Source organism: Cetorhinus maximus, chromosome 12 (assembly GCF_964194155.1).
Source record: "Cetorhinus maximus chromosome 12, sCetMax3.hap1.1, whole genome shotgun sequence".
NCBI classification, from domain to species: domain Eukaryota; kingdom Metazoa; phylum Chordata; class Chondrichthyes; order Lamniformes; family Cetorhinidae; genus Cetorhinus; species Cetorhinus maximus.
This window is the reverse complement of record NC_135890.1, coordinates 74,286,884-74,302,741: the sequence shown is the minus strand read 5'-3', so window position 1 is coordinate 74,302,741 and position 15,858 is coordinate 74,286,884. Positions and strand designations below refer to the sequence as shown.

Genomic DNA, 15,858 nt, shown 5'->3' with positions numbered 1-15,858 from the left:
TACTCTTTCGAGTTATCAACGGTCACAGATTGCAACTCTTTTCGAGTACAATCACAGTTCTTGGTTTCCGGGAGTGGGACATGAACCCACAACCCTCTGATTCAAAGGCGAGGGTGCTATGAACTGAGCCACAGCTGACACCTCAACTCTCCTTTATATATGCATTTGTGTATAATTAACTAATCAATGCCCAACACACGTTCACCTTGCTACCTTAAACTACTGGGTATTTAACATCTACCAACAGAACCTATTAGATGCTAACAATATGGACTAAAGTTACCATTGAGTTAGAGCTTGTTCATTTCAATCTAACTACTAAGGTGTAAAAGTGTTAATTTTTCCAAACTGAAAATTAACTTTTACAAGGGTGGCACCTCATTCCTAAAACCTTTAAAAGTTTTTTTTAAGTATCTTTTTTTACTTTGAATTATGAGAGAGAGAAAGATAATCTTTCTTTCCTTTCTTCCTTTCTGTACCTGATTTGACAGTGAACTCAATATTTTAACTTGCATTTTCTGGTCAGACTCTTGCGCTGTTCATTAATAATTATTCAGTCTAATTGGTTAAGGAGATGCATAGTTGCTCGCTCTGTTCACACAGATCCCAGATGCCCTAGAGTGAATGATGTTCTGTTTTGATCCTCCACTTACAGCCACTTGCCCTGCAAAAGCTCATGGAAATTAAACAGGCAAGGGTAAATTAAAAAGGACAAGGACCTGGTGCCATTTGTTTGCTGGCTGTTGTAAATACTGGCCCAGTACAGGAGCAATGTAAATATATTTTTTATTTACTTGGATGAAAAAGCAGGAGAGATGTGTATTTTGTAAGAGTGCAGTTTTATGCTAGTGTTGTATCTCTATCAAAAACTGGACTGGGGAATAATTACTATTTGGATCTTGTAAATTTCCCTCTAATTTGTTAAGCCAAATACTCCCTCACCTGGAATTGATGGTTCATGCTTGGGCAGTGATTCTCAAACTTTCCTTTGTAGACCTTGCAAATATTGGTACCTTCTTAGAGATCCCTGTCCTAATTCCCAAAAGGCGGTGTCAACTGTAAAAGGAAATCAGTAGTCATTCCAGAAAATGTGAATCATTTGGACACAGCTACTGAAATAATCAGCAAAGCAATAAATTCAGTGAAAAACGTTTGAGTAACCTTGTGCCCTCCAAGATGCCTGGGTTTTGGCACCCCAGTTTGCAAACCTATGTGATTGGAAATGGTTGTGTGGGTTCAGTTCCCCTAATACTGCTCTTCAATTTGCTAAGCTGGACAGTGAACATTTGTAGGTTATTAGTGGGTCCTTGCTATTGTGAATTATTGTGTTGTCATCATGATTTTAGTAGAAACTAGGCCTAAGAGTGACCATGCCTTGCCCCTGCTTTGAGCTTCCTCGCCTTGCTATACATTCTGTAACATTCCCTGTCTAAATGATCTTGGTGGTAGTAGTATGGTGCTTCTCACCAAATCATACCTTTGTTTCTCCCCCCGTCTATCTCTCGTACCTTCTCTTGCCTCACTTTATTCTACCCCTCTTACCACGCTTTTAAAATATTCATTCAGTACTGTTCCCCAAGCCCCATCCCTAGTTAGTTACCAAAGTATTTTCTCTCCTTTCCTCCCTCAGCCTTGACACTGAGTGCTTCTTCATCTTTGATTATTTCAATGTCTATTTCAACTCACCTTGTCCTTTCTCCTCTGATTTCACTGTCCCCTCAATTTCTCCCTCCAACTCCTCTCTGTTTATGGCCACCTTGTCATCTTCCTGATCTCTCTCTTCCCATTGTCCCAGTCATAAAAATGGCCATCTCTGAGTAGTTTCTTTTTATTCATTCAAGGGATGTGGGCTTCGCTGGCTAGGCCAGCATTTATTGCCCATCCCTAATTGCCCTTGAGAAGGCAGTGGTGAGCTGCCTTCTTGAACCACTGCAGTCCATATGATGTAGGTACACCCACAGTACTTTTAGGGAACGGCTTCCAGGATTTTGACCCAGCAAAATACTTCCAAGTCAGGATGGTGAGTGGCGTGAAGGGGAACTTCCAGGTGGTGGTGTTCCCATGTATCTGCTGCCCTTGTCCTTCCAGATGGTAGTGGTCGTAAGTTTGGAAGGTTCTGTCTAAGGAGCCTTGGTGTATTCCTGCAGTGCATCTTGTGGATGGTACACATTGCTGCCACTGTGCATTAGTGGTGGAGGGAGTGAATATTTGTGGGTGTGGTGCCAATCAAGCGGACTGCTCTGTCCTGGATGATGTCGAGATTCTTGAGTGTTGTTGGAACTGCACTCATCCAGGCATGGGAAGAATATTCCATCCCACTCCTGACTTGTGTCTTATAGATTGTGCCTTCTATTTTTAAAAATTTATTCATTCATGGGATGTGGGCTTCGCTAGCTGGGCCAGCATTTATTGCCCATCCCTAGTTGCCCTTGAGAAGGTGGTGGTGAGCTGCCTTCTTGAAATGCTGCAGTCCATGTGGTGTAGGTACACCCACAGTGCTGTCAGGAAGAGAGTTCCAAGATTTTGATCCAGTGACAGTGAAGGAACGGCGATATATTTCCAAGTCAGGACGTTGAGTGACTTGGAGGGGAACCTCCAGGTGGTGGTATTCCCATTTATCTGCTGCCTTTGTCCTTCTAGGTGTTAGTGGTCATGGGTTTGGAAGGTGCTGTCTAAGGAGCCTAGGTGAATTCCTGCAGTGCATCATGCAGATGGTACACACTGCTGCTACTGTGTGTCAGTGGTGGAGGAAGTGAATGTTTGTAGATGTGGTGCCAATCAAGTGGGCTGCTTTGTCCTGGATGGTGTCCAGCTTCTTGAGTGTTGTGGGAGCTGCACTCATCCAGGCAAGTGGGGGGTATTCCATCAAACTCCTGACTTGTGCCTTGTAGATGGTGGACAGGCTTTGGGGAGTCAGGAGATGAGTTACTCATTGCAGGATCCCTAGCCTCTGACCTGCTCTTGTAGCCACAGTATTTATTTGGCTACTTCAGTTCAGTTTCTGGTCAATGGTAACCCCCAGGATGTTGATAGTGGGGGATTCAGTGATGGCAATGCCATTGAACATCAAGGGGCGATGGTTGGACTCTCTTTTGTTGGAGATGGTCATTGCCTGGCACTTGTGTGGCACGAATGTTACTTGCCACTTGTCAGCCCAAGCCGGGATATTGTCCAAGTCCTGCTGCACTTGGACATGGACTGCTTCAGTATCTGAGGAGTCGCGAATGGTGCTGAACATTGTGCAATCATCAGCAAACATCCCCACTTCTGACCTTATGACGGAAGGAAGGTCATTGATGAAGCAGCTGAAGGTGGTTGGGCCTAGGACACTGCCCTGAGGAACTCCTGCAGTGATGTCCTGGAGTTGAGATGACTGACCTCCAACAACCACAACTATCTTCCTTTGTGCTAGGTATGACTTCAACCAGTGGAGGGTTTTCCCCCTGATTCCCATTGACTCCAGTTTTGCTAGGGCTCCTTGATGCCACACTCAGTCAAATGCTGCCTTGATGTCAAGGGCAGTCACTCTCACCCCACCTCTGGAGTTCAGCTCTTTTGTCAATGTTTGAAGGAAGGCTGTAATGAGGTCAGGAGCTGAGTGGCTCTGGCGGAACCCAAACTGGGCATCAGTGAGCAGGTTATTGCTAAGCAAGTGCCGCATGATAGCACTGTTGATGACCCCTTCCATTACTTTACTGATGATGGAGAATAGACTGATGGGGCGGTAATTCGCTGGGTTGGATTCGTCCTTTTTGTGTAGAGGACATACCTGGGCAATTTTCCACATAGCTTGGTAGATGCCAGTGTTGTAGCTGTACTGGAACAGCTTGGCTAGGGGCACGGCAAGTTCTGGAGCATAAGTCTTCGGCACTATTGCTGGAATATTGTCAGGGCCCATAGCCTTTGCAGTATCCAGTGCCTTCAGCCGTTTCTTGATATCACGTGGAATGAATCGAATTGGCTGAGGACTGGCATCTGTGGGGACCTCCGGAAGAGGCCGAGATGGATCATTCACTCGGCATTGCTGGCTGAAGATTTTTGTGAATGCTTCAGCCTTATATTTTGCACTGATGTGCTGGGCTCCTCCATCATTGAGAATGGGGATATTTGTGGAGCCGCCTCCTCCAGTGAGTTGTTTAATTTTCCACCACAGTCACGACTGGATGTGGCAGGACTGCAGAGCTTAGATCTGATCCATTGGTTGTGGGATCACTTAGCTCTGTCTATTACTTGCTGCTTATGCAGTTTGGCATGCAAGTAGTCCTGTGTTATAGCTTCACCAGGTTGCCACCTTATTTTTAGGTATGCCTGGTGCTGCTTCTGGTATGCCCTCCTGCACTCTTCATTGAACCAGGTAATGGTAGAGTGGGGGATATGCCGGGCCATGAGGTTACAGATTGTGGTCAAGTACAATTCTGTTGCTGCTGATGCTCCACAGCGCCTCATGGTTGCCCAGTCTTGAGTTGCTAGATCTGTTTGAAATCTATCCCATTTAGCACAGTGGTAGTGCCACACAACACGGTGGAGGGTATCCTCAATCCTTCAAAAAATAGGACTTCTTCTCCACAATGACTGTGCGGTGGTCACTCCTACTGATACTGTCATGGACAGATGCACCTGCAGCAGGCGAGGATGACATCAAGTATGCTTTCTAGTAGCTGTGTTGTTTAGGGCTCGGCCAGCTTGGTCAGTAGTGGTGCTACAGAGCCACTCAGAGGTAATGGACATTGAAGTCCCCATCCAGAGTACATTCTGCGCCCTTGCCACCAAGTGATGTTCAACGAGGAGAACTGACTCATCAGCTGAGGGAGGGTGCTACATGGTAATCAGCAGGAGGTTTCCTTGCCCATGAGACTTCATGGGGTCCAGAATTGATGTTGAGGACTCCCAGCGCAACTCTCTCCCGACTGTATGCCACCTCTGCTGGGCCTGTCCTACCAGTGGGATGGTGATGGAGGAGTCTGGGACATTATCTGTAAGGTATGATTCCATGAGGATGACTATGTCAGTATTGAGACAGCTCTCAATTTTGGCATTAGCCCCAGACCCCAGATGTTTGCAGGGCTGCAATTGCCGTTGTCATTTCCCATGCCTCGATCGATGCTGGGTGGTCCATCCAGTTTCATTCCTTTTTTGCGACTTTGTACAGCTGAGTGGCTTGCTAAGCATTTAAGAGTCAACCACATTGGTCTGGAGTTACATGTAGGCCAGACCAGGTAAGGACAGCATATTTCCTTCCCTAAAGGGCATTAAAACAACAATTGACAATGGTTTCATCATTAGATTTTTATTGAATTCAAATTCCGCCATTTGCCGGGTCCCCAGAGCATTACCCTGGGTCTCTGGATTACTAGTCCAGCGACAACCACAAAGCCATCGGCTCCCTTCCTTGTATCTCTCACTGTCCTCTCCCTCCTATTCCCTTAAAACTCCTATCTGTTGGCCTTTCATTTGAGTAGAAATTTCTCATCTGACCTCTAGCATGCAGCCACTGTAGTTAGTTGTATTAGTTGAGATCCGCCCTCAGCGCAAGGCCAAGGTGTAAGCCTGAGACCTTCCTGGTGTATGTGGTTCAGCATCATATGATGCATTTCGACTCTGTGGGTGGCGCAGACTGGTCTGAATTTGATTTAGCAAAACTATCTTAATTCTCACGGCGAGGTGGAATCTTTCTGAAGTCATTTGCTGCACAATCATACCATCATTAAAGGACAGAAGTGGGCCCTTTGATGGCTCTTATGATATAGTGGCTGTGCTTTGTCCCACACTGCTGCTTTTTGTCTGTCTTCTGATAAGTTCCTCATCCTCAACTACCTTTTCAAATTATTTATGGAATCAACTTCCAACAACTTTTCAAGTTCAGTGGACCAGATCCCAACGGGCAAGATACAGACCGTACCCAGCTGGCCCATGCTTGCAGAACTCAAAACACAGTGTCCAACATTAGATGTGATTCTGCGATTGGACAACATTTGCTAAATAATCCACAGTGTGCTAAAAATGTCGCTGTCAACCAATATAAGATTGTCAGTTGGGCTTGCCGTTTGGCGCATTTGCATGTACTGGAAGCTACACATATTAATACACAGGGCCCTGTTCTTTGCAGACAGAAAGAACATGTACACACATTGTGCTTGTTTTGGCTAAACAAAATAAGTGATAGCCATTTGCTGGTTTATTCCTCAGGGCAATGCCTTGACCAATCAGTGTCAAGTTGCCTGGCTTAAATTTTAAAAAGCTTAGCGGTTAACTGTCAGTCATCAATAAGTGGTGCATTCTCCATGGCAACACCTCCACCAATCAGAGTCCGCTTGCCAACCAATCAGCACTCTCTTCTCATACAGTATAAGTTGTTGCTTCCCCTGACATTGGTATTCTGATGAATGCATGATGAAAAGCTTTGACAAAATGTCTTTTTTTCAGCAATATTAACAAATAATTGGTTTAGAGGCTTAGATGCTCTGACTTGCTGGGGGCATTCTCCTTTATTTTTTCTCTGTTCACTATCATTAGGCTCAGAGTAGTTACGGAAAAATAGAAGTGAAATGTGAAAATCCTCAGCTGAAGGAAGGTTAATTTAAATGAGTTGAAAAGGAATCTAACCCAAGTGGATTGGAATCTGAGATTGACAGGTAAAGCAATGGGAGGCTTTTAAAGTGGAGATGGATAGCTTAAGCACAGACCAGACACATTCCCAAAAGAAGAAAGGTAGAGCATTCAAACCCAGAGCTCCCTGGATGCTGAAATGTTTAAAGAATAAAATCAAACAGAAAAAGGAGATTTATGAATCAGTATTCAGGTTGGTGGTTCTCTAGTGAAAGTACAGAGGAGAACTAAAAAAGAAAATGAGAGATGAACACTGTGTGAGAATAGATTTGTGGGTAACGTAAAAAGAGAACCCAGAAGACTTTTATAAACACACAAGAAGGAAAAGAAATAAAGTAGAATTTTACGTCCCACGGGTGGGAACGCGCCTGACCCAATCGGATGTAAAATTGCGTGAGATGACGTTGGGTGAGTGTTCCGACATCATTGCGCACTCACGCAATATTTCACTTGGCGAGCTCGTGCAAACGTTGGAAGTGCACTCGCTGACAATTAAGAGGGCAATTAAACCCATTAACAGCGCAATTGTCTCCAATTTTTCGTGGCCCGTCCAACCTTACTGTTGGCGGATAGGCAAATTGGCCAGGTGGCCTTTACATTTTTCATCAAACCTCATCCAAGGGCGAGATGAAACCTCTGTTACGAAATAAAAATACTGTCCTCAGATATTTATTTTTATTTTATGAGGTAAATTTTCAGTTGCTTGCTTGTGATGCATGGACTTTTTTTGCAGCTTTTTAAACCTTTTAATTCATAATTTGAAGATCTGCAACACTCTGAGGCAGCTGCCTGCCTTCAGGGAGTTCTCATGCAGCGCTCACCTGCGCCTGCAGTGATGTCCCCCACCTCATCCCCTCCTGCCCCCACCCCGGCAGCACTGAGCTTTTCAGTGTGCATTTCACGGTGGCTGGCCGTTAATTGGCCAGCCAGCATGAAATCGTGATCGGCAGTCCATTTCCTGGCCGCTCCCAGGCCCGCCGATCACATGCACCTGCCAAAGGTAAAATTCAGGCCAAAATTAATTGGCACTGAAAAAATGTGGGTTAATAAATGAAAGCCAGCATGGATTTGTTAAAGGCAAATAGTGTTTGATTAACTTTGATGAAGGAATGGAGAGGGATCTTAGGGGAGCATATTGGAATCTATATATATGGTCTTTCAAAAGGCGTTTTTCAAAGTACCAAGTAGTAGACTTGTTAGCAAAAATAAAACCCTTGGAATTCAAAAGGCAATGGCTGTGTGATTACAAAACTGACTAAGGGCCAGAAAACAGTTGTGATAAATGGCTGTTTTTCAAACTCGAGGTGAAGGTACAGTGATGTCCTCAAGTGGTCAGTGTTGGGCCCACTGTTCTCTTGATAAATGTTACTAACCTGAACTTGGGTTACAGAGCATAATTTCAAAGTTTGCAGATGATAACAAACTCGACAATGTAGTAAATGATGAGGAGGCTAGTAACAGACTTCAAGAGGACCTAGATTGGTGATGATAGAAATGTGGTAGGTAAAATTTAATGCAGAGAAGTGCAAGGTGATTAGTTTTGGCAGGAAGAATTAGGCAATGCAATATAATTGAAATTATGCAATTAAAGAGGGTGCAGGAACAGAGAGATTTGTGGGTATATGTGAACAATGTTTGGACTGTGGGTCCCAGGTAGAGATGGCTGTTAATAATATCAGGGCTATGGGGAGAAGGTGAGGGAGCGGCACTAGGTAAATTGCTTTGGAGAGACATGGACACAGTACAGGCACAATGGGCCAAATAGCTTCCTTCTGTGTTGTAACCATTCTGTAATAAGGCACAAGGGAGCCTTTGCTTTAGAATACAAAAGCAAAGATGTTATGTTAAACATTTAATAGACACTGGCTGGGCCCCAGCTGGAGATTTGTGACAAATTCTGGGCACCATATTTTAGGAAGAATATCTCCGTTTTAGAGAGGGTGCAGGGGAGATTTACAAGAATGGTACCAGGCTAAGTTCCTTTTGTTTTGTTGTGCATAGCCCAATCATTTAATTGCACAGGCCCTTCAAATTATTGATGTGTGGCTGCACATGCATGGTTACTTAAAGGGAACAACTTGTGCTTGGCCTGCATGGGAAATTCTGTGTCGTGCAGCTTAGAGGGAACATTGGTAACAGGGATGAAAGACTTCAGCTATATGGAGTAACTAAGGAAACTGGGGTTGTTATCCTTGAAGTGGAGGATGTTAGGGGGAGATTGGAAGGAGGGGTTCAAGATCATGAATGATTTTGACAGAGTAACTAAGGTGAAACTGTTTCCAATAGCAGAAAGTAGATAACTAGAGGACACAGAATTAAAGTAATTGGCAAAAGAACCAGAGATGACATGAGGAAAAAAGTGAGTTATGACTTGAAATGCACGGCCTAAAAGTGGTATGTTACGATCATGTCAGGGACTGTTAATGTTCAAAGAAAAAACCTGAACACCCAGCAATTAACCAACAGAACCACACCACAAGATCTCACGTTTTAAAATATAAACAAATTTCATTGTATATCAAAAAAGCATTAAACGAAGTAAGCACTATTAATTTAACACTATAGTGTTACTATCCAGTTAGGGGCTGTTAACATTTAAAAAGAAATTCAAATATTTTGTTTTGACAAATAGAACAAGATTTCACTTTTTAAAAAAAATTTTATTGTATATAAAAAAAACTTAAGTTAATGGACCCTGTTTTATTTAACAGTATGATTTATAACTATATATGTTATGCATTCAGGTTTACTTCCTACTTCTCCCACAAATTCTGTTAAGACACAACAATCTTAATTACTACTGTAGGGGACACCCACAAGTATGCAACGGTCCTCTGGAGAATTTTCCTCAGCTCCAATTATTCTCAGAGGTAAAACTTTCATTTACCCTCTTTGACTCTGGGAGTCCTAGTCCAGGATTCTCTTAAGGTTAACTTGCAGGTTGAGTCGGTAGTTAGGAAGGCAAATGCAATGTTTGCATTTATTTTGAGACGACTAGAATATAAAAGCAGGGATGTGCTGCTGAGGCTTTATAAGGTTCTGGTCAGACCACATTTAGAATATTGTGAGCAATTTTGGGCCCTGTATCTCAGGAAGGATGTTCTGGCCCTAGAGAGGGTCCAGAGGAGGTTCACGAGAATGTTCCCAGGAATGAAAGGCTTAACATATGAGGAACGTTTGAGGACTCTGGGTCTATACTCTATGGAGTTTAGAAGGATGAGGGGGGATCTGATTGAAACTTACAGAATACTGAAAGGCCTGGATAGAGTGGACGTGGGGAAGATGTTTCCATTAGTAGGAGAGACTAGGACCCGAGGGCACAGCCTCAGAGTAAAGGGAAGACCTTTTAGAACAGAGATGAGGAGAAACTTCTTTAGCCACAGAATGGTGAATCTATGGAATTCATTGGCACAGAAGGTTGTGGAGGCCAGGTCATTGAGTGTATTTAAGATGGAGATAGATAGGTTCTTGATTGGTAAGGGGATCAAAGGTTACGGGGAGAAGGCGGGAGAATGGGGTTGAGAAACTTATCAGCCATGATTGAATGGCGGAGCAGACTAGATGGGCTGAATTGCCTAATTTCTGCTCCTATGTCATATGGTCTTATGGACTCTGGAGACCTCAGTCCCTTGGTTTGGCTACTTTTCCAATATTTCCATGCTAATCTGCTGGTTACTTTCTTTTGCAGTAAGACACTGAGACCTGTTGTATATTTCCCCACTAGCTTCAAACTAGGCAATCTTCCAGCTTTAGTTCCTCACAAGATTCAAACTGAGATTAAAGCCTTGAACGTGGTCAATGATGAAGTTCGTGTTTTATTCTGCTTAAAGTGCAGGCCTATTTAACTGTCATCTATCTTGGCTAACTTCTCTCAGTGAGCTGCAAATCACATGTGGTCCAAACTGCAACTAAAAATTTCTCCCAGCAAGCATCCAGGATAAATTGAAACCAAAGAGCCTTCCTAAGCTCCACCCATCTCCATGGCAATGCAACCTGCTCTGGGCTATCCTCAAATAAACCTTTAAACTAAATATCCCTCATTTATAATTTCTCTAGCTAAGTAAGCCCACTTGCTGTTTTAAAGCTCTATGTCTTCTATTCTGACTCTATTAAACTGACATGGATAACCTTCTGAATTGCCATTTTTAGGCGTTCTGGCAATCACTAAAGCCAGCATTTTAATTACTATGCTTTCACAGCAGTAACCTTCCCAGAACAAAACATTTCCTCTAAAATATTAACATGAACTATAAACTAGATATTTGCAACAATAGATTATATTTACTTACATTATGAACTAAGTTCAACTTTTTTACTCCTCCCCCACCCCTCCAAAAATAATTCCTCTATGCATTACAACAACCTTGAAGGTTCATTACTTCTTAGGGACAAACACAAAGGTTTGCCACAGCCTTCCAAAATTCGCTTTAATTCCCTTCAGGTTTCTAGCTATCCTCTGAGGTACGACTCTATCAGCTTTTGGCTATGCGGCCCTTCGCCTTTTCCTTTACAGATCTCAGCTCCTTGTTCAGGTTACCAACAGATATCCAACTGCCTTTCCACCACTATCCAAGCTAACTGCTGACTGTTTTCTGCTGCAAGGCTCTGTGAGGACCACTGATGAGTTCATCTACTAGCTGCAAGGTAGAGCAAATCATTCACCTGCTTTTTCCTCATGAAATCCAAACTGAACTGCTTGGTCCTGTCAGCAAACACACATGGATAAATTAAACAGAAGAACCTTCTAACCAAGGCTCCACCCTGCACCACTATATCTATGACAACGTGACATGCTTTGGGATGATTCAAACTGAAATATGAACAAATTATTTTACCTGAAACGCAACTCTTTGATTCTGCAACCAATATGAATAAACTATGTTGCTAATGGAGTTTTATGACCCTTCTCCAGACTCCTGGCTTCATTACAAGCTTAGAGATGGATGGTATCTTTTCCAGTTTATTAATTTTATCACTCTCTCCCACTTAGTCACAGGCCCCCAATTTACCCCCAAAATGATTGTTTAATCATTCCATCTATACCTTGTTTAACAGTTTCATTGACATCTTATTTACATTTAGTCCTTAGAAAACCTGTTTCCAGAATGCTGCAATGAATCATTTCTCTACCAGAATGATTAAAATACATTTAACTAAAAGCTTATGTGAAGGAAGGAAGATCCCTCTGAATCGTATTTTTTCTTGTTAATTGGATCTCTTTCCGGATTTTACAATAAGATGTGGTTGCACATTGGTACCCAATTTTACCAGCATACCTGATATTATAGGGTTGTCAAGGTGAGTTTATTAGACACGATGTGGGGGGATGGTCATCTGGGAATAAATACGGCCTATCCAACTTTTACTTATTACCTATGAACATACGAATTTGGAGTAAGCCGTTTGGCCCCTCCAGACTGCTCCATCATTTGATAAGATGATGGCTGATCTGATTGTGGCTTCAACTCTACTTTTCTGTCTACCTCCTATTACCTTAGATTCTTGATTGATAAGGAAGCCAATCTAACTCCGCCTTAAAAATACTGAATGACCTTGCCTCCACTGCTCTCTGGGGCAGAGAATTCCACCACAACCATCAGAGAAAAAAATGTCCCACATCTCCATCTTAAATGGGAGACCCCTTATCTTTAATCTGTGTCCCCTAGTTCTGGTTTCTCCCACAAGGGGAAACATCCTCTCAGGATCCAAATTGCAATTTGGTGTTGCAGTTATGATAAAATTTAAACTTATGTGGTCAGTTGTAGTTTGTGTTGTTGTCAAACATAATGCATAAATCACTGATGGGAGATCATAAAGCTGCGCAGACTCTCCTCAGTGACCAAGGTTCTCTGCTTGTTTGTAGTGTTACCACTGCATACGTTATGAATTATAAGATAATCCTTTCACATAGTTACCTCAGTAGTGAAGTGTACTGGCAGCTGAGCTGAGCTGTGCCCAAACCTGGTTGTGTGCCTGGGCTTGTCGCTGGCCAGAGACCTTTTCACTAGACCTCTGAAGGTGATGTGAAGGATTAGCAGCTTCCTTATACTTTGTGCAGTTGCCTTTTGTTGATCTGACACTGACAGTTTTCCTCTTCTATTCTCATCTTCAGAAATTTAATCCCAAAATCTTCAAGAAAAAGCCACGGAATGGAAGCTCCAATAAGCCAAGCTGTCCTTATTGCTGTTGTGCGGTTGGGAGTAAGGATCGGTCCCTCTCTGTTTGGGTAGGTTCTAACTTTCAGGTTCCTTATTTCTTGAATAACATTTCGAGAATAATCAAACACATTTGTTTTACATTGAAATTTTGTGCACTTTTCCTCATTGAGGTAGTGGCTTTATAGCCACTTGTGAAAATTGTGAAGTTGGAGGGTGGCGAATCCCTGGTCATCTGTTGCAGAGTTATAGAGTCATCAGAACACAAATAGCACAGGAGACCATTTAGCCCTTCGAGTCCATGCCAGCTCTCTGCAGAACAATCCAGTTAAGTCCTGTTCCTTATCTCTATCCCCGTAGCCCTGCAAGTTGATTTCCCTCAAATGCCCATCCAATTTCCTTATGAAATCATTGATTGTCTCTGCTTCCACCACCCTCTTAAGCATCGAGTTCCAGGTCATTAGCACTTGCTGTGTAAGAAAAGTTCTTCCTGATGTTCCCCTGTATCTCTTGCCCCAAATCTTGAATCTGTGTCCCCTGTTATTTATACCATTAGCTAATGAAACATCTTTTCTCTGTCTATCTGTTGATGCTGTCCAGCTTCTATGTTCCACCGCCTCTTGCCCTTTTCCACCAGCTCTGTGTTTTCAGTCTGCTTGTCCAATATTTGTCCCTGCGGTAATTGAAAGTTTTTCCGGTTAAGCTTTAGCCTGCACCCCCACTGCAAATTCTATACCCTAACTCTCAATTCCAACCCTTCAAGTTGAATCAGACCGCTTGCAATCTTGGCGTCCTATTTGATCTTGAACTGAGCTTCCAAACCTGCATTCTCTCCATCACAAAAACTGCCTATTTTCACCTCTGCAACATTTCCCATAGCTCCCCTGCCCCAGCCCATCTGCTGCTGAAAACCCTTATCTTTGCCTTCATCACCTCCAGACTCCACTATTCAATGTTGTCCTTCTCCACCCTCCATTACCTTCAACACATCTAAAACATTGCTGCTGATTTCTTAACTCCCACCAAGTCCTTCTCAGCTCTGCTCACTGACTCACATTGACTTAATGCCTAATGTTCCCTAATGCTCCATATTCCAATCTCTCACGGCATTGATCTTCACTGTCTCTGTAACCATCTCCAATCCAACAAAGTTCTAACTCTGTGTTTCTGCAACTCTGGCCTCCCTCACCTTACTATTGGCGGATTGTCTTCAGCAGTCTAGATCCTAAACTCTAGAATTTGTCCTTGTATCTCATTGGTTCTTAAGACTGTACTTAAAACCTTCCCCTTTGAGAAAGTTTTTACTCATTCTCCTAACATTTCCTCCTTTGTCTCTGTCAGTTCTATTTCTGATTACACTCCTCTGCAGTGTCTAGAAATGTTTTTCTACATTCATGCTAATATATAAATGCAAGTTGTTGCCTGAGTTTAATTAGCTTTAACGCTTCCTGATAGTCGCTGTTCCTCTGATTCATGAAACCTTTTGCAGCGAAACAAGTGGACCAGCAGCTGGTAGGATTAGCCGATATTAGTGGATTTAGCTTAGTTCCTGAGAAAAGCACCACACAAAGTTAACTTCACTTTAAGTGCTGTAGAGAGAAACGATACTGATTACTGAGCTTGAACTGAAGTTTGTTTAGATAGAACCTCAAATGTACAGGAATTGCATTACAAAAACAACTCACATTTATATAGAGACTTAATTTGGGAAAATGTCCCAAGATGTTTCACAGGAGTCTAATGAAGCAAGTTTTAGCTTATTTTATACAAATGAACTGCATGCTGTAGATATAATTTTCAGTGTGAGTTCTGCCTTATACTATTTTATAATATAAGTTTGTTCATTCATACCAATCATTAAGAAAGTAAAGAGGGATTAACAGTCAACTGTCAGTCTCCACCAGTCACCTTGCCCTGCAACAACCTTTTTCATTTTATTATTCCCTTTGGCTTTCCATTGGTGAGTCAGGTTCTTAATCCAACAAACTATTTGCTATTAGTTGTATTAACCTTATGATCATAAAATTCTTGCATATGGAGCTTTATTAAATGCCTTCTGAAAAATCTAAGTAAATTCCATGCACTGAATAGCAGTAACTTAATTAATTATCTCCTCAAAGAATTCCAGTCATTGACTTGCCACACATATGTATGATCCTCCTAACCTTTGATTTATTATTATTAACCTTTATTGCCTCAGTGCTCAATTATAGAAACCTTTCAAATCCCCTTGAATATTTTCCCATTGCTGATTTTAATTAATTTTGTCTAATTGCATCCCATTTAACTTCCTTTTAAGTTTGTTATCCTCCAGCTGATAATGCCTCTTTCATGAAGCTTTTAACAATGGGAATTGTTGCTTTTATCACATAAAGGCTCAAGAATTTGTGGTTAGACAGCAGCTTGATTGATTTTGGTTTGGTGTGTTACCCCATAATTTTCAATGGCCTAATAATTCAAAGGAGCATCTCCTGGCAGTCAGCCAGTCATAAGCTTGAGGCTTTGCAGTGTTTTATTTAATGTGATTTCTATTTCCACAGCTGACCTGCCTGAAGCGCCCACTAGTGGTAATTCATGAATTATTTGACAAGTCAATCATGGACATCTCTTGGTAAGGGCTGTGTCAGATTAGTCTGCAATGTTGCTCCACTACATAGTATTTACCATACCAAATTAAATGGATAGCATTGTAATTACAGTGGCAATTTTATCTAATTGGATTGAAATAAGGTCAACATTTATTTGAAAAATTGTACTGCAATATTTCAAAGTTGTATTTTAGAACAGATCTCTGTTTTTCTTGTGAAAAGTAGATTTAATTGCTGCTTAGTTTAAGAACAGGATGTGTGAAGAACAGTGGTCAGGATGTTCCAGGATCGATTGACATTAACTAAAAACTGATTCTGTGCCTGTGCCTTCTCAATGATAAGACTAGTTTTGGTGTAGATAGTTTAATTTGATAGTTTGTGATTTTGCTGTGACTTCCAATCTAAACTCGTTGCAGAAGGGATCTTGTATGGAATTCACTTTTAACCCACCTACAGCACTGAGCTCCTTCTTTCAACCACAATGTTATAATTATCATTGTGGCAAAAAA

The 15,858-nt window shown here is 42.1% G+C and overlaps 1 protein-coding gene across 4 annotated transcripts in view; it reads left to right on the top strand.

Moving 5' to 3' along the window:
- The window catches only part of hira (histone cell cycle regulator a), a 116,041-nt gene that overhangs the window by 23,242 nt on the left and 76,941 nt on the right, over positions 1-15,858 (top strand). For all 4 annotated transcript variants that reach the window (XM_078553883.1, XM_078553881.1, XM_078553882.1 and 1 more), the window contains exons 9-10: positions 12,719-12,832; positions 15,302-15,372. In XM_078553883.1, coding sequence (XP_078410009.1) covers positions 12,719-12,832; positions 15,302-15,372 — 185 coding nt within the window. The remainder of the gene's footprint in view (positions 1-12,718; positions 12,833-15,301; positions 15,373-15,858) is intronic.